Source organism: Oculina patagonica, chromosome 2 (genome assembly GCF_052425735.1).
Source record: "Oculina patagonica isolate OP01 chromosome 2, crgOcupat, whole genome shotgun sequence".
In the NCBI taxonomy this organism is placed as follows: Eukaryota; Metazoa; Cnidaria; class Anthozoa; order Scleractinia; family Oculinidae; genus Oculina; species Oculina patagonica.
In genome coordinates, this window is record NC_135759.1 from 26,974,318 (window position 1) to 26,993,720 (window position 19,403).

General features: G+C 37.4%; 1 protein-coding gene across 1 annotated transcript in view; it reads right to left on the bottom strand.

The window, feature by feature from the left end:
- Positions 1-1,998: 1,998 nt before the first annotated feature.
- The window catches only part of LOC144638424 (scavenger receptor cysteine-rich domain superfamily protein-like), an 87,217-nt gene continuing 69,812 nt past the window's right edge, over positions 1,999-19,403 (bottom strand). Inside the window, exons 8-10 of the mRNA XM_078497625.1 lie at positions 6,414-6,530; positions 3,980-4,096; positions 1,999-2,252 (exon numbers count right to left, since the gene is read on the bottom strand). Of these exons, the coding sequence (XP_078353751.1) occupies positions 1,999-2,252; positions 3,980-4,096; positions 6,414-6,530 (488 nt within the window). The remainder of the gene's footprint in view (positions 2,253-3,979; positions 4,097-6,413; positions 6,531-19,403) is intronic.

The window sequence follows — 19,403 nt, forward strand, 5'->3', positions numbered from 1 at the left end:
AAAAATATAGTCCAGTTCAAGGGAATTTTCTCTCCCTCTTTGTCATGCAACGCTACGTTCTCGGGTGAAGAGAGTACAGGGACAATTGTTTGCGTATGGTTAGTCAGAGGCTTAGCTTATCGCTACTGGCACGTTTTTAACGTTTTTTTTAGGTTGCTGTCAATCATCTCCACCTCCTATTCTGAAGCTACTTGTTGTAAAATGCACTCGGCTGTATCAAAATGTGTCAAATCTGAAGACTATTTTTAAAAGAACTAGTGTTCGAAACTTCTGGTTTAGGTTACAAATAAGTTGTTTTTTGGACTCAGATAACACACCGTCAAAAATAATTATATGCGTCTAGATTACAGGATATTTTTGTGGCCATTCATGCATGGCCGTTGATGAACCTGACAAACCTTCTCATTATAAAGTCCATACCAAGGAATATTTGAATCCTGTTGTAATTACCGTCCCTTTAAAATAAAAAATAAAGATAATTTTTAATGGCTTGGCCACAACTGAAATTTTCGGTGTTTTGGATTGTTTTGTTTTGCGTGATCGGATTTGTTAGAATACATATTAATTGCTATCATCAGAAACACACTTCAAAATATCTGTTAGCTCCACTTAAACATTATTAAATAGATGCGACCCTGTGATTTGTACTTGATAGGATAACTCTAACAAAGGGAAAAAACCAAGTAGCCGACAGTTATACATATCGAAATGTGTAAGTTGATAACTGTTAGAGCAGACCAAGTTAGAAGTAACTCAGTACAAAGGCCATCGGTTACGCTTTTTGTTTATTAAGATAAGACATGCTTGGAAACAAAGCAAACTTAAAATAGATATACATGCAAAAGCTCATACATTTTCCATTCCACGACTTAAAAACTCGCCATGCATATAATCCTTTAAGCCTGGTTTTCACTAGCGACGCAAGCACAAGCGCAAGGATGACAACTCGATCTTTGATTTCTCAGCGAAAAAAGGCTTTGAAGGCTTTGATCCATGTGCTTGCCGGCACATGGATCAAAATTTGTCCTTTTTGCGTGATCGCGCTTGTGCTTGCGCTTGTGCTTGCGTCGCTAGTGAAAACCAGGCTTTAGTTTTTTCCCTTTATTCTTGTAAGTTGCAACCTCGACTCCTCCCTATCAGAACTAATACAATTAACAATACGAGAATTAATTCAAAATCGAAATTATGATCATTAAAAATTGAATAATATATCTAACAAAAGCGGTTTCCTGCATCTATAAAATGGTTAAAACTCGTATGTCCCGTTGTGGTTGTTTGCACTACTTATTTCCATATTGAATCTACGCTAATGGGGCATGTAAATGCCATATTCTAACTGGCTAAATCAATCTTCTTTTAGAGCAATTTAACACATTTTTAGGAAAATGCAGGTGGAGATTGCGCAGTGCGGACTGGAAATCATTCAGTGGAAATCATTAAAACTTCGAAATTTCAACAGGTGCTGCAGAAACATGATCTAATTGGGTATTAAACGCGTCAAATGTGCCAGAAATCTGACACACGACGCAAATATACCCATGCTCGGCAATTATATGGTGGATAAAAAGCTTACTTGGCCATTATAATTAGGTCATGAAGTACTATCCTATACAAGGAAAGACAAGTAACATATAATCTTGAGATAAAGTTGGCGACGCAAAAAAGGCCAAACTATGATCTGTATTAGTAGCTCATTCATTTTAGTAACGTCGTTACAAAAGCGTTTTTAGAAAAACAGCCTTTAAATCCAAATATTTTCTTATTAGCTTCCTTACGGTGCGCGCGTGCAAGACAAAATTTCTATCATCTGCGGGCAAATGGTAATGCTGTTCATCAACCAATCAGAATGTCGAATTTAACGGACTTGGCCAGATGTTTCCTACGAAGTGAGTAAACATCTGGGTAGGATATTACTTCATGTTAACGTGCAATTGACGGCAGAGGTGGGGAAGACTGTTCATAAATAGCGCCAGAGTCTTGTCTTATTTGCTTGAACGTTCAAGCTGTTCCTGTTCTAGCGTCAACATCGTTGGACTGGTTGGCTTCTTCTTCGACAAGATTTACGGTATCAGCATTGTAAGTATAGTTGCTTAAAGCCGTCTCTGTGTTATTAGGTTGTGGTCTGAGGAGCCTTCGGATTCGGAAGATCAGATAAACAACAGCAGCGATAAGAAGCACCACGACTGCTGCAGAAACTGACAGTAACACAGTAAAAGGAGTCTTAAAGATGTCCTCTGATGTTGTGGGTTTAGCTGAAAGAAAATGATACAATGCTAATTGAATTTAATAACATTTAAATCCTCATAGGTTTGAATTTATGCTAGTCTTGAACGAACGACGGGATTTTCTTATTAGAGGTCAGATTTTACATACAGCCTGGGAGCCAGGGCGTCAGAGGGCGGTGTATCGGGCATACAAGCTCTCTGCTTTAGCCTTGATGCGGAGAAGGACTGGTACTTGTCCGCTTTTCCGCTCTTGACTCGCTTTTTGGTTAACAATATCTAGCCCATCGTTTACATAAGATCTTCTTCGTGTCTGTGTTTTTTTCACTAATATAAATGTAGTGTCTAAACAGGCCGTCGATCCAGCAATCCGGTGCGAATGTCGTATCTTAGCATATCAGTGAAAAGAAAATGATAATAAACACCTGAAATACCTATTAAAATACATTATTTTTTTCTTTTAAATTGTGTATGCAAATCAGTTGGTAGAATGATCTTTTGTGATCCTTTACGTTTTTCAGTTCTCTGAAATGACACCCTCATAACTTTGATCGAAAGATCTCGTATTTCTGTCGTATTTTGAAATAGAAATATGTACCAATATTGTGCATACGAATTCTTAAAGTGATCGATGGTAATCAAAAAGGGTCAGAATGCAAACTTCCAAGTTGACACGCCATAACTTCAGCATGATCGAGTAAAGAGGTTACAAGGTGAAAAGCGCCCTGTTCACAGGTTTGCAAAATTTGCAACCTTTGTAAACCTGTGCAAACCAGGTTTTTAATGCTGAGGCAAATAGAAACGGCATTACTTTTGCTTGTTGACTGTTCAAAGAGGATAAAATGCTTCCAAAAAAGATTGCACCCTCAATATTACAGTCGCTGACTACTATCCGCGACAAATCATTTTAAGAAGACAAGTCCCCCTTCCTCCACATGTTCAAACCTCACATCTTCACCCTCCTTTCCCTCAGATGCTTCTGTTAATGATTTACCGTGAAAATCATCTGTTACGTCTATAGGCATGCAATTTTATATCGAGATCGGCGTCCGCCATATTGTTTAGGGAAAGGGAAAACCCTCAAAAATCTATTACTGGTACACAAGCTTCTGCAAGGCTCAGTTTCCCGCTCGAACCCGCTCGTTTCGACGCCCACTCCCTGGTTGTTTTGTGCTGAAAGTAAACCATGTAAACCACTAGTGTAGTAATCTCCATTGGGACATAGAAGTCATGAAATGTTTTGTTGACAACTTTGTAACTTGCTAAAACGGTATTTATGGGAGGCTCAAAATACAAGCTCGTCCCCAAAATCTTTCCACTGGTTTTTAGAGAAGCACCTTTATAATCGATGGTTGTTTTCTCTTTGTCATTTGGAATACACAAGTGATGTGTTTCGATCGGGCACGGACGGCTCAGAAAAGGATTGATGGAATAGAATATTGTAGAATAGTTCATTTAATATAGACTTAACAGATCGTTAACACTAAAATTATAACGCATGAAATTTCATTTCGTTACCCAGGATCTTTCATCAGTTGTGTTCTCTTTGGCTGACGAAAGATTTTTCTGAAAACCTTACATCTTTTTGGCCATTTATAACGTCGGAAAAAACTGTTGCGTCTAATTTGATGAAGCCTGTGACAAAATTTATATTTTAAACAAATTTATCCCTAATCAAAAATGTCCAGTTACTCTTCTTATTTGCGAACCGGTGTTTTTTTGTACTGACGTAACTTCAGTCATCAAATCCATCTTACCTGTTAAGATGGGTTCTTCACATCGTCCTTTGGGGTAGGCACAGAGATATGAAGAACCATTACTGAAACATTTACCGCCATTTTCACACGGAGAACTCTGACACGGGTTCAATGTCGCTGAAATGAAACAAAAATAACTAAATAGTTTTCTTTCTTTATAACAGAGCGTAAGGTGGCTCGACCCAGTTTTTTTCTAGCGATACCTATCGACTTTGAAACCCTCATACTTAAAAGGATTAATGTCAATGACATATCTTCTATATCACATGGATTACACATAGACTGAACTACAAGAGGATATAAATTTTTGGGAGATCAGAATGAATATCACGTGACAATGACGTCACACAGGTTTTTGCTCCGAATCGAATCTTAGCACGTTACCGCATTTTCTCTTGAGATCCTCCACGCTACGTATACCTTGGGTGTTTGCCTTCAGCTCTGCGAAGTTTCATCGAAATCTACAAGAGGAATTTTGAAATATCTTGTTTTTTCTTTTTAGATGGTATAATTTATGCGTAAAATAAAGAAAAGACTTCATATAAAGAAATTTGCTTCTTTTTTGATGTTTAATGAGAGGCTTTACCTCCCATTCCTTTTAAAAATGTCCCATATCCGATATCCAAACCGTAAGAAGTAGGTAGACTTGCGCGATTTCGAAAAATATGAAATATATGAATCATAGTGAAGCCCAATGTTTAGCTCTATTTACCAATTTTACGCCTACTTTCGCATAAAAAGCGATTATTTCAAAACTCGTCGATGAATTTTCTCCAAAATCTTTCAGAGTGACAATTCATCAGTAGACTACACAATCCCTGAATTTCATGCTCATTGAAAACTTCTAAGGTTGTCTAACATAAACGCAAAATATAGTAAATATTGAAGCGATCTCGTAGTTTTGAATAATTTTGTGCTCTGGGATTTCCTATTGTTTCGAGTTGAGCACGACATCGAATTCCTGTGCACCACGCGTGAAATGACTATGCTTGGCCACCTTCCGAAAGCTTTCCGAAATCTTTCGAAATATGGTAATATTCTCGAGTTCAAGTAAACAATAATGAATGAATGAAACTCAAAGTCGGTTATGTTTTGACGCCATTCCAGACATTTACAAATGACTTGACAGCATACTCAGAAACTTACCTCGTTTACACTTTCTTTCTTTTGATGTTAAAATCTCTTTAGCGTAGCATTCAGTACGGCGGCCTTTTTTGTTTTGATTTCTTGCTCTTGGCATGTTTAACTTTCAACTCAGCCAAGACGTCGATCACACAAGAAAAGTTGTTGCGTGACAATTTCTTTTCCATTATATTGTTTTCTTTAAAACGGACCATATTTCGGAAAGATTTCGGTAAGCTTTCGGAAGGTAGCCAAGCGAAGTCATTTTACGCGTGGTGCACAGGAATTCGATGTTGTGTTCAATTTAGAAGTTAGAAGTTTTCAATGAGCATGAAATTCAGGGATTGTGTAGTGTACTGATCAATTGCCACTCTGAAAAATTTTGGAGAAAATTCATCGACGAGTTTTGAAATAATCGCTTTTTGCGAAAGTAGGCGTAAAATTGGTAAATAGGGCTAAACATTGAGCTTCACTATGATTCATATATTTCATATTTTTCGAAATCGCGCAAGTCTACCTACTTCTTACGGTTTAGATATCGGATATGGACATTTTTAAAAGGAGTGAGGGCCTCTCATTAAACATCAAAAAAGAAGCAAATTTCTTTATATGAAGTCTTGTCTTTATTTTACGCATAAATTATACCATCTAAAAAGAAAAACCAAGATATTTTAAAATTCCTCTTGTAGATTTCGATGAAACTTCGCAGAGCTGAAGGCAAACACCCAAGGTATACGTAGCGTGGAGGATCTCGAGAGAAAATGCGGTTACGAGCTAAAATTCGATTCGGAGCAAAAACCTGTGTGACGTCATTGTCACGTGATATTCATTCCGATCTCCCACAAATTTATAACATATTGCAGTTCAGTCTATGTGTAATCCATGTGATATAGTAGATATGTCATTGACATTAATCCCTTTAAGTATGAGGGTTTCAAAGTTCATAGGTATCGCTAGAAAAAAACTGGGTCGAGCCACCTTAAGCTCTGGCAAAACGACAGCGCAAGTGGACGCAAGTAGTCGCAAGTTGAACCTGCGTACAGACCTGCGCTGGGTGGCCAAACGGATACGTAAGTTTAGTCGCAAGTGCATGCATTTTTGCAAAAAACCCATTTAAAATGTTACGCCCTGCAATTCAGTATTTGAAGTTAACTGCAAAGAATTGCATTGCCTTACGTTGGGTTGCCAAACGGTAAAAAAGCGTAAATGTTTAAATTGAAATTCTTTATCAAGAGTGTCTCAACGCTTGTACATTACGTGTATTGGACTATAATAAATACCCATAATTGTAACATTATTCTATTTTACTCACGTATTTCACAGTGGAGACCCGTAAATCCATCTGTACAATTACAAATAGCACCAACTGCATTCTCAACACAGGCTCCGCTGTTTGCACACGTGACTTGTGAGCAATCTGTCGAGTAATAACAAATTAAAGATTGCCCATCGAAACAGAATAAAAAGCAAAAAGGCGAATGTACTGGTATTTTATCCTGAAAATAGTTTGTTTTATTCTCTTTCGTACCTCACGTGCGGATAGGAACTTCTCGCTTAAACTGACAGCACAAAGCAACATTTGAGCAAATATGCAGTGAAATTCATCCCTTCATAAATGTCCAGTTCCCTTTCTGCGACGTACCAGGCACAGGGAATCACGGAAGATGTATTTAAAATTGCAAAGTCGGGACTTATCGTTAGAAACAACTACCATGATGCCGCGCAGATGCCTTCACATTCAGTCATCCAGTCAGTGCATGTATTATGTCATTGCTCGAAAACCGGCTATTTGCCATTTAGTGTCATTTAGCGTGCGTTATAAGGAGGCAGTAGGAAGAAGATCATAACGAATTGACAGCTTAATCAGTCAGTAGTGGAAAGCCTTAAGCGGCTGTTTTGTGTGTACTTTATTCCCAGGTTTCGCCGACCCATGGCTTCGTCAGGGAATTAGAAAATATTCAAAGTGCAGAGTATGAAATGAAATTACGGTGTAGGTAACACGAATAATTATTATTATAGTTTGAAAATATTTAGCCTGCGAATACAGCCGTCTCTCATTCGCTCTGGTTGTATTCGCAGGCTAGAAAATATTATCAAAGTGACTCTTGCCTAGTAGAATCTGGATTTACTTGCAATAACTGTCTATAGCTGTCTATGTTGTACAATAAAAAGAGTAAAAAAGAATGAATGCAACCCACGGTACGCAAAAAGATGTACCCATAGTTCTTAGCCTGCGAAGCGGTCGAACGCTACGGAAAGCCTGTTCGCAGGCTACATAGTTTTAAGTGTACGAAAAACCTAAAACATTTAATAGAAACATACATAAAAATTCAATAAAATTCAAACTTAGGATACACAATTTTGTTAGTACAGAGACAAATTTCAGGAAAAAATATGGCTTTCTCTGTTTCTACTGGCTGTGTTTCTCAAGGTATTGCGTGGTAAAATGAACAGCCGCCATCTTTTTTGTTAAGGTGGATTGCTTACTTATTTCTTACCTGATTGATATGGTAATTTACACAGGACTGTTGCAGTTACGATGTTCACGTACGGAAAATTCCTGTAGCCCGCGACATCTTTTGAACATTCGCCGAAATTGGACTCATTCCCTAGACATCTCACGTTTTCAAACCACATCCTTCCAACACGGTCATATAACTGATAACCAGGACCAAATGAAACAGCTCCAGGATATCCCAACTGACGGCATACCACGTGAGCAGCATTCATGTCCCATTCGAAATAAAAACCGCTCACTGTGCCCCAGACTCCTGCGTAAAATACTTCCACTCGTCCAGCATTGCTGATTGGTGCGCCAGCCAGCCTTACTTTTAAATCTAACAAACCATATATAGTCATATGAGAACAATAGTTAAATACATTTGATTATTTTATTTAAATAGATAAATAAACAAACTAACAAACGAACGATAGAACGCACGAACGAATAAATGAATTACGAAACATTACAGGTCGTCGATCATTTAACATTATTGAGACCGGTAACGTTAAAGATTGTTATATTGGTGAGACGGTAAGAATAAACAACAAACCAGTTTTCTATAAAAGGTACTTTAATTATGGAATTCGGTCCGTGGAAGATCTGCGTTTCGATCTTAACAATATTGATTCTTATGAGTTAATTGCGAAACATATAGAGAAGACGAACTTTCTGGAATGGACTGGTCTACGCCATTCTGTACCGCCCAATTAAAGAAATGCCTAAATCCATGACCTAAATCCATCTTTTAAGATTGATGGTGGCCTTTTCGATGTTACTAAAAAGAAATGTAAGGATTATTACTCTCGTTTTGTCCGTAAAAAGACACGCTTTCCTAATATTGCACAAAACCTTAAGCCTGAATTTAATTTATGCAATGAAGCATTAAAAAAAGCTTTTTCTCTTCCCCATTCAGTTGCTTTTGAGCCATACGTCAAGGCCTTTCAGTTCAAGGTAGTAAACTCGATACTTTCTTCAAAATTATGTGGGAGGAGCATCTCGAAGCCCTTCGCGAGCTATTCAAGCGACTGCTACAATTCGGGATGACAGTGAGACAGAGTAAGTGCATTTTTGGCGTAGGCAGTGTTGAGTTCCTTGGTCATCAGTTGCAGTGTGGTCTAGTAGGACTTTATGAGGATAACGTGGCTAAGATTAGAGACGCCCCGAAAGCTAGCATCAAGAAGCAGATCCGTTCGTTCATGGGATTGGCCAGATACTACCGAGATTTCATCCCACATTTCGCCGCGGTGAACAGAGTGGAGTGGGCTGATGCCCAGGAGAGAGCCTATCAGTCCGTCAAGGCACAGCTTTCAAGCACACCAAATCTGCAACTCCCAGATCCTAGCAATTTTTCGTTATTATTGAGACATTTTTGCAAATTTCTTTTCAAGACGGGGTTATGTTATTCTTTATTGTATCTTGTTAGTAAGGTCTTTAGTTTGTTTTTGGTAGTATTTATTGTCAGCTGTCTGAGGCATTCGTTCACGTACCAATTGTAGTCCATTATAACAGTGCCAGATCCCTTATCTGCAGGCTTAATGACTATATCTATGCGTTTCTGTAATTTCGTAATTGCCTCACGTCCTTGTTTTGGTAGATTATCATCGGCGATGGTTGGCTGTGAAGACATTAGTTCCTACCTAATGGCGTTAATGAAAGTGTCGAGGGCCGGTTCTCTTCCACACGGGGGAGTCCACGACCCTTTACATCTGAAAGGGTGGCTACTAGAGTGAGTTGTAGTGTTATCGTTACGGTCAAAAAATTCTCTAAGGCGTAAGCGTCTTGCACAATCATCAATGTCTGCCTGTATTTCAGACCAATTGATGCGTTGCCGCAGCGGTGTAGCTGTGTTGTTGTTGCCAGCATTAGGATTAATCAGCGAGGTTGACTTTTCTTTTTCTTTTAAGGTGGCTCGACCCAGTTTTTTTCTAGCGATACCTAACAACTTTGAAACCCCCATACTTAAAGGGATTGATGTCAATGACAAAACTACTATATCACATGCATTACACATAGACTGAACTTCAATATGATATAAATGTTTTGGCGATCAGAATGAATATCACGTGGCAATGACGTCACACAGGGTTTTGCTCTGAATCGATTTTTAGGTGGTAACCGCATTTTCTCTCGAGATCCTCCACGCTACGTATTCCTTGGGTGTTTGCCTTCATCTCAGTGGAGTTTCATCGAAATCTACAAGAGGAATTTTGAAATATCTTGGAATTTCTTTTTAGATGGTATAATTTATGCGTAAAATAAAGTCAAGACTTCATATAAAGAAATTTGCTTCTTTTTTATGTTTAATGAGAGGATTTAGCCCCCATTCCTTTTAGAAATGTCCCATATACTACATCCAAACCTTTAGAAGAAAGTAGACTTGCGCGATTTCGAAAAATATGAAAATATCTTAATCGGAGTAGAGCTCAATGTTTAGCTCTATTTACAAATTTTCCGCCTACTTTCGCAAAAAAGCGATTATTTCCAAAACCCGTCGATGAATTTTTTCCAAATTTTTTCAGGGTGACAAATAATCAGTACAACACACAATCCCTAAATTTCATGCTCATTGAAAATATCTAAGGTTGTCTAAACTAAAAGCAAAATTGAGTAAACATTGAAGCGATGTCGAAGTTTTGAATAATTTTGTGCTTTGGGATTTCCTATTGTTTTGATTTAAACACAACATCGAATTCCTGTGCACCACGCGTGTAATGACCACGCTTGGCTACCCTCCGTAAGCTTTCCGAAATAGTTCGGAATATGGTAATATTCTCATCGAGTTCAAGAAAACAATAATGGATGAATGAATACATTTCCAACTGAAGAAAGCAGTCACACAACACCAAACTCAAAGCCGGTTTACTTTTATCTCAGTCAAGACGTCGACCCAACAAGAAAAGCTAATGCGTGACAAATACTTTTCCATTGTTCCATATTTCGGAAAGATTTCGGAAAGCTTTCGGAAGGTAGCCAAGCGTAGTCGTTTTACGCGTGGTGCACAGGAATTCGATGTTGTGCTTAACTCGAAACAAAAGGAAATCCCAGAGCACAAAATTATCTCAAACTTCGACATCGCTTCAATGTTTACTCAATTTTGCGTTTAGTTTAGACAACCTTAGAAATTTTCAATGAGCATGAAATTTAGGGATTGTGTGTTGTACTGATTATTTTTCATCCTGAAAAATTTTGGAAAAATTTCATCGACGGGTTTTTGAAATAATCGCTTTTTTGCAAAAGTAGCCGTAAAAATGGTAAATAGAGCTAAACATTGAGCTCTACTCCGATTAAGATATTTTCATATTTTTCGAAATCGCGCAAGTCTACTTTATTCTAAAGGTTTGGATGTAGAATATAGGACATTTCTAAAAGGACTGGGGGCTAAATCCTCTCATTAAACATAAAAAAGAAGCAAATTTCTTTATATGAAGTCTTGACTTTATTTTACGCATAAATTATACCATCTAAAAAGAAATTCCAAGATATTTCAAAATTCCTCTTGTAGATTTCGATGAAACTCCACTGAGATGAAGGCAAACACCCAAGGAATACGTAGCGTGGAGGATCTCGAGAGAAAATGCGGTTACCACCTAAAAATCGATTCAGAGCAAAACCCTGTGTGACGTCATTGCCACGTGATATTCATTCTGATCGCCAAAAAATTTATATTATATTGCAGTTCAGTCTATGTGTAATGGATGTGATATAGTAGTTTTGTCATTGACATTAATCCCTTTAAGTATGAGGGTTTCAAAGTTGATAGGTATCGCTAGAAAAAAACTGGGTCGAGCCACCTTAAGGTAGTTAAGAAATGTTCTGCAGTAGAAGTTGCTGGGTTATATTTGTGCATCTCGCCGCCGAATTGAATGTAGAACTCTTGGCTACGTCGCCATCTTCATCAGTTATGTTAGGGTGCTCGCGATTAGTAATTTCAGCAACATTAACAGCAGCGCTTGAAGAAGCTATTAACTACCAACTAACCATACGTAACCTCGTACGCAACCACGTAAGTCAACATCATGACTTGACTTGATTCCAAAGACAAATTCATAAATGCAATATCAAGTACAAATATTCATGATCCATTTGAGACCTTTAACTCAAAGCATTTTGCTTCAATAGATGGAGACATTTCCCATTTTGACAACAAAATGACGTTAATGGCTAATTTAAGCCTTAAAACGTCAAGGAAAACACACAAAAACAACAAGCAGAACAAGCAATGGTATAATAATACTTGTCGACAATTAAAGGAACAATTACAAAATCTTGCTAAGAAAATTAGCCCGACAACTCAAAGACAGTTGCGACAAGAGTATTTTGTTCTTAAAAAGAAATATAAAAACAATTTAAATTGGCGCATAAAAAGTACAAAAACAAACTTATGAATGAAATACAGTAGAACCCCGGTAACTCGAACTCGGATAACTCGAACAACCCCGCTAACTCGAACAAACTTTCATTTCCCTTGGATTTGAACTCACTTTTCAGTCATTTTTACTCGGTTAACTCGAACTCGGATAACTCGAATACCCCGCTAACTCGAACTAAATTTCGTTTCCCTTGATCAAAATTTAGGTCAAATTTACCCCGATAACTCGAATCCCGGTTCTTGCAACTCACCACGGTTGCCCATTGATTAGAGCAACAAAACAGATCACGTATTTGACAGCCTTTTTCCACTTTTATCCTAAGAATTTATGATCGTGTTAGAGTTTCTGACGAGAAAAGTTTAATTTGCACTGTGCTGTATACTGAAGTGCTGTAAAATCAGTAAACTATCAATTCTTAACTTGGCAAATTAAATAAATTATTCAATCTACCCCCGATAACTCGAAACCATGCTAACTCGAACGGTTTTTCGTTTCCCTTCAGAGTTCGAGTTACCGGGGTTCTACTGTACAACTGCATTACATTCTAGACACAGTCAGGACGTCTAGAAACAAACTAAGGAAAAATAATACGGTTATAGAAAAACCGCTCATCTCTTCAGAAGACTGGATACGGGCATTTCCAGGAGTTACTATGTGATAACTATGAATCTCGCGCCAATAATTATCCAACTGATGACGAAGAATCTCGCGAAGATAATAACTTCACAAATAACATGGACGAAGCAGAAGTTCTGTCAGCTGATGAGATTTTAGGAATATATATCACATCGAAGGAAATCCATGAACATATTTCTAAACTTAAGACAAAAAAAGCAAGTGGCGTGGATTCTATCTGAAATGAAATGATTAAACATGGAAGATATTATTTATTGCCTTCATTAGAAAAACTTTTCAACAATACTTAACATCGGTAAATTTCCTACCGATTAGAAAATTGGGGTGATTAGAACCATTTACAAAAAAGAAGGGCGATAAACGCTCGCAGCCAACTATAGGGGAATTACTCTAACAAGTAGTTGTCTAGGAAAAATTATTCACATCAATTTTAAGGTCTCCGCACACGTGGGGTCAAGACGCAGGGACATGTCATATGAATGAATGAAATACTTTATTAAAGTGTCTGAAGTATTTATTTATTGTAGCGACATGGAGCAGCGACAAAATTATGTGTTGTTCACACTGAGAGGACATGTAGCAGGGACGTGAAGCGGGACATGTAGCAGCGACAAAATCACAATGTGTACACACACAAGAAAATGTAGGTGGGACACGTCGCAGCGACATGTCCCCTCGTGTGTGCTGATAATTTTTGGCGCGTGCAACACGAATTCTTTCAAACTTTAATCCCGGCAACATGTTGCACGCAGTCCAGCGAGTTGAAATCCGTGCAACATGTCGCAGGGACAAAACTGCCGCAAAATCGTCCCTGCTACTTGTCCCCTCAGTGTGAACAACACATGATTTTGTTGCTACTACATGTTGCTGCAACATGCCCCTGCGAAATGTCCCCACGTGTGCGGAGACCTTTACAATCAAGATTGAATAAATTTATCGAAACTCGTAACATTCTCAACCCAGAACAATTTGAATTCACACCAAATGCGAGAACAACAGATAGTCTTTTTATTTTGCAACAACTCATTCATAAGTACACCAAACAACATAAGAAGCCTTATGTTGGTTTTATTGACTATGAGAAAGCTTTTGATAGCATATCGCAGTCTGGGTTGATTTATAAGTTACAACGTTACGGCATCAAAGGCAAATTCCTAAATGTCATCAAGTCTATGTATTCTTCGATTAAGAGTTGTGTTCGCATAACTCAAAACACAATAACGGATTTGTTTTCATGCAAAAAAGGCATAAGGCAAGGTGATGGATTAAGTCCAGTTCTGTGTTCTTTGTTTATGAATGATTTATCAGACTATTTTAGAGTAAACAAATGCAAAGGGGAAGTATTAAACAATCAATTACTTAATTGCTTAATATACGCAGATGATCTATTGGTATTAAGCAATTCTCCAGAAGGATTGCAACAATCACTTGACGTAATTCATAAGCACGCTCAAGAATGGAAGCTAAAATTTAACACCAAAAAATCAAACATCATTGCATTAGTGGAAACGGTCAGAACAAAAACAAAGTAGATTTTAAATACGAAAATGAAACTTTAAATATTGTTGACAAACAAACATATCTAGGCATAAAAATGACATCTTCTGGTCGTTACACCCATACAAGAGAACTAGTAATCAGCAAAAAGGCTGCCCAAAAGTTATTTCTATCATTAAACGATTTCTATCCAAGATGCACTCATCAACAGTTTTGATACGAAATAAACTTTTTGACGCCCTTGTTAAACCCATACTTTTGTATGGTTGTGAAATATGGGGACCCGAACTTTTATCAAACAAAACACATTTCGATAAGAGTACAACTGAACAAGTTCACGTCCAGTTTTGCAAAGAAACATTAAATGTACCATGGTATAGAGAAAACGTAGCATGTAGAGCAGAACTGGGTCGTTACTCTTTAGCAATAGACATAAAAGCATCTATCTTCTGCTATTTTCAAAGATTAAAACATAAGATTATTAACCAATCCTATATTAAATGAAGCATTTCTTTACGCCAAAAAACATACTAAATCTGTTAGTTTGTTAAATAATGATGAAGCATTAGGAATTCACTCCGATAATGACATAACAGCTCGACAACTTTCAATGAATTCTTGTTCGAAAATTAAACATACATGTAGGTTAAGAAAAAAATATTTCCAAAACTGGTCGAAGGTCCGAAATTGCGCGTCATTCAGCTCTAGAGAAAAATTTACACACAAAGAAGTAAAAAAAGGACTACAAATTTAAAGATATGAAAATACAGGAGCATCCATACCAGTCGAAGAACGAAAGTGTTTATTGGTATGTAAGGAAAACCGCATAGAGGACAAACGACATTTTCTAATGTATTGCAAAGGGTATAATGATGTTAGAAAAGAGCTTCATTTTATCGTGTCACAAACTGATCCTCGCTTTGTGAATTTTACTGATCATGAAAAAATAATGTACCTTCTTAAATTAGATAATAACGCTACCTCTAGAATCATAGCTAAATATATCTATCTCATGTTTCAAAAAAGAAAAGAAATTTTAAATTGAAAAATCAATTAAAAGTTGCATAATTAATAGTTCAAATGTTACCGTAACCGTTTGCATTGTAATTTCATTGTTTGTTTTTAAGTAATTCGTCGCATAGTTGCTATAACACCTTTATTGTAACTAGACTTATACCTCCCTTTGGAGTCTAAGGCACAATAAAGATTTACTGTTACTGTTTTTAAGAAAAACGACAATTTTTTAAAGTTTGAAAGACATGTTTCGACACAGCATCTGTCATCTTCAGGTAAATGGTTTACAAAGCACAGAGAGTTGAATAATAAGTAGACAAAAAATGCTTATTAAGACAACTAGTAACAATACGTGAAAATGTGTGAATTAGAAGGATAATTTTAGATTTACATGGTGTAATTGCTGACACCATGTAAATGTAAAATTGTCGTTTTTCTTAAAATCTTTACCTGTCTGCTGTTCTGAAGACCTACTGTTACTGACAATTAATTAATTAATTAATTCATTCATTCATTTGTATAATCATAACCTACCTTTAGATGCGGTATCATTTCCCTCATTGCATAACACGCCAGAAACATAGAATGGCTTTTTCCCCATATCTTGGTCTGTAGCTTTGTCCCATGTTGTCACTGCACAATCTGAGATTCTTGCTTCATATCCACTGCATCGTATCCTCCAAATCCACAACGGTCCCTTTACTTGCCCAAAAAATGCAGTATTAAAAATTTCATCGGCACCAGAATACCCCAGCTGACGGCATACCACGTGACCAACATTAATATCAACACCTAGTACACCGCCCCAGACTCCTTGGTACATCACCTCGATCGTACCCGCAAAAGGTACACTGGATCCATTTAAACGAACAGGGAAATCTGCAAGACAAAAATACTTTGAACACAACTGAGCTGTAGGTGTTTTGAAAACATACATGGTTAGTTGGTAGTGTTAATTGCGTCTCCGTCTGCCCCCTTATAATAGGGACTTTAAGATACCTGGACGGCTGACCTCGAGGACGGTGCGAGGACGGTAGAATTTCGCGAGGAGGACTAGGTTGATGTCGACGTTTTTGGCGGGAACTTCCAACGTTAAGAGCCGTCGTGTGTGAACGGAGGACGGCTTCGTTAGTGGATCAATAATTCCTTAGCCCAAAACTTGCGAAGAAAAACATTTGGCGCTTCTAGCCCAAAGTCTGGGACCAGAAAGCACTATTTTCATTCACAGGGTACAAATTCCAAGTGAAATTTTTGTAGAAACACAAGCAAGAAAGTTCATAATTTCACGCAGGTGGCTTCGCCATCAGCGTTTATGCAAAGCACAGCAAATATATTCGCAACCGCAAATAAAACTTGACTTCTAAACTTTTTATCAGTACCAAACCAAGAATACCATAAAGGACCACCTAACATAGTAACAGAATTAAAAAATAATGAGATTTTTAAACGAAATCATACAAAAAGCACTCCCGTTCACTGGTGGACGGCAAAACTCTACTTCTCACGTCCTCAACAATAGCTGGACGGAGCAGGACGGCAATGTGCGTGAAGCGGGCATGCGCAATATAAGCTACACGCGAAAAATTACTTCCGGTCAGCCGTCCTCGAGGTCAGCCGTCCAGGTATCTTAAAGTCCCTAGTGACGCTGGAAGGTGTTTATGCTTTGACGTAAGGTGAGTGGAGTTTAATTCTTATTTATTGATTGATTGACTGATTGATTGATTGATTGATTAAATGATTTAAAGAATTTTTTGATTGAGTGATTGATTCATTTATTTATTTGTCCGTTCTTTCATTCATTCATTCATTCATTCATTCATTCATTCATTCATTCATTCATTCATTCATTCATTCATTCATTCATCCATCCGTCCGTCCGTCCGTCCGTCCGTCCGTCCGTCCGTTCGTTCGTTCGTTCGTTCGTTCGTTCGTTCGTTCATTCATTCATTATGACAAGGATACTTTTCTTTTCAGTTAGCTTTTCATTTTATAAATAGCAGGCTTTTTTGGAAATTATTTGTAACTAAAGATTATCAATTACTTATTATATTGCTGTGTCCCACAATGAATTGGAACTATCAAATATAAAAAAATACACGAAATTGATAAGTTAGTTATATAGTAATTGGACTGAGCGGAGTACCGTGATTTAAAATGGTTAACAGTTGACTCATTTGTAACAAAATGCACAGGAAGATAAACTCGATAATCTACATAACAGCGCGCGCAAATGATCCGGGACTGGATTTTTACGATTTTCAAAAAAATCGCGGAATTAAATACCCGCGAAAACTTATTTTTAACGTTTTTAACTTATTTTTTTTAAGTCCCGCGAAATACCTTCTCACTAAATTTCGAGAGTATTAAATTTCCAGAAAAATCAAAAACCATATTTCGCGATTTCGAAAGGAAACTAGAATGAGAGTCTGGATAGGGGTACAAATGTCAGCTGTCAGTTAAAATTTTGGCCATTTATCAGTTGTCAGTTCAATTTAACGCCATTCGACAGTTGTCAGTTAACTGGCTGTTAATAATTAACCACGTAGCTTAATTATTTCCTTCCCACTGTAATTTAGCGAAAAAAGGCACATACAATGTAAATTATATGATTATTTCAGCAATATAGAAACTTAAAATAACAATAAATGATAAAATAATTACTTATTTTTCTAAATAGTACTTTGATATTGAAATCGTTGCAAGTGGCCTTCTATGAAAGTCGTTACCCTCTTCCACACAATATCGAAAATTTTGTTCTTTTAGCTGATTTTCTGCGGTTTTCGCCAGTGTTTTAACACTTTATTTACAAATGATCACCTGGTACAACTGAAATGTGAGGTGTGACGATCGCTCAAGCGACCACTGAGTGGTGCCTAGAAGCAAGCACGCTCGGTTGTTCATACCGCCGCAACGCTTCAAAATTAAGTTATCGACAGGGCCACCGTAATGATGTCATAATTTATTGTACACTTACATGTAACAAAATAACTTGATTGTGATTGGACGAGACCACTGAGTTCCAAAGTTGACAAGAAGTCTTCAGAAATAGGCTAGAAATTTTCCAAAAATTTCCTAAGATGGCTCCAAGTCTTACGAAGATTCCCGAAGTTGACCCGAAGTCTTTCGAAGATATAATTATGATGTTGGCGTGAGGACTTACGAAGCTAGCTTTCTGAAGTTTACACCCGAAGTAGTCTAAAGACGAACCGTTGAGTTATAAAGTTTGCCGTTCCAAATGGTCATAATTTACAGTACAATCAAAGGCTCTTCGAGCAACCGCATGGTAATTCGATGAAGTAACAACCTTCGCATTTTTTTTTTTCAAAAAAGGCGTCCAATAATGTAACAATCTCACTTTATTGGCCTTTGGATATTTAACGGATGACGTGACACGAGATGACGTGACGCGAAACAAAAACGTGCTGCATGAAACTCGTGTTTTTCCAGTGTGTTGAAACGTTTATTAAATCACGTCACATGGTAAGCGAAACTGCATGTATCTCATACCTGCTAGTAGTAAGTCACAATCTCATTTCATTTACCTCTTTGAATGTTTTCTTTTTTTTTTATGGGAGTTGCGTAAATGGGTCATTGATAGCTTGTGCTCTAAGGTTTCGTAGAGCGATGTTTTTACCACCAGAATAAAGTGTCATCAAAATTCTAAAATAAAATAAAAAAATAGCAAAGCCCCTGAGTTTTTATCCTTCACTGGCTATTAGACGTCCTTGATACATATATTGCTGAATGTTTTTAACACGATAGCATTCACTGTCTTTAAAGATGATTTCCAGTCCGTACTGCGCAGACTCAGGGTTTGTTTTCATTTTTGTTTTGAATTCGTTGAAACGTTACACTTCGATGATATCGTACATGAAGTTTTTTAGATCGCCATTACGGATCGTTTCGTTCAAGAATTCACGATGAGCGAAAATGTCCGTTTGAAATACCGTCGAGCTTCTTTTACTCGTTATTATTGTTTTGCAAGGATATCTGGCGTTAACAATGAAGAAAAAGGTAAGTTTTGTCCCGGAATTTTTATTTTTGCTAGTAAACATTCTTCTGTTTGTAAGACTCACAAACATTGCAGGCGGAGATTGCGCAGCACGGACTGGAAATCATCTTTAAGAGAAAGCATTTGGAATTTCGGAATTTCACACCACTGGATCAAAGATGGCCGCCAGAAGGCTTATCTTGTGATTTTTAACAATCTGAACAGTTGACATTTTGCGAGAAGTGTTTTTCTGAATGTTTTCTTGTTCACGATGGTGATCTGACCGCTTTT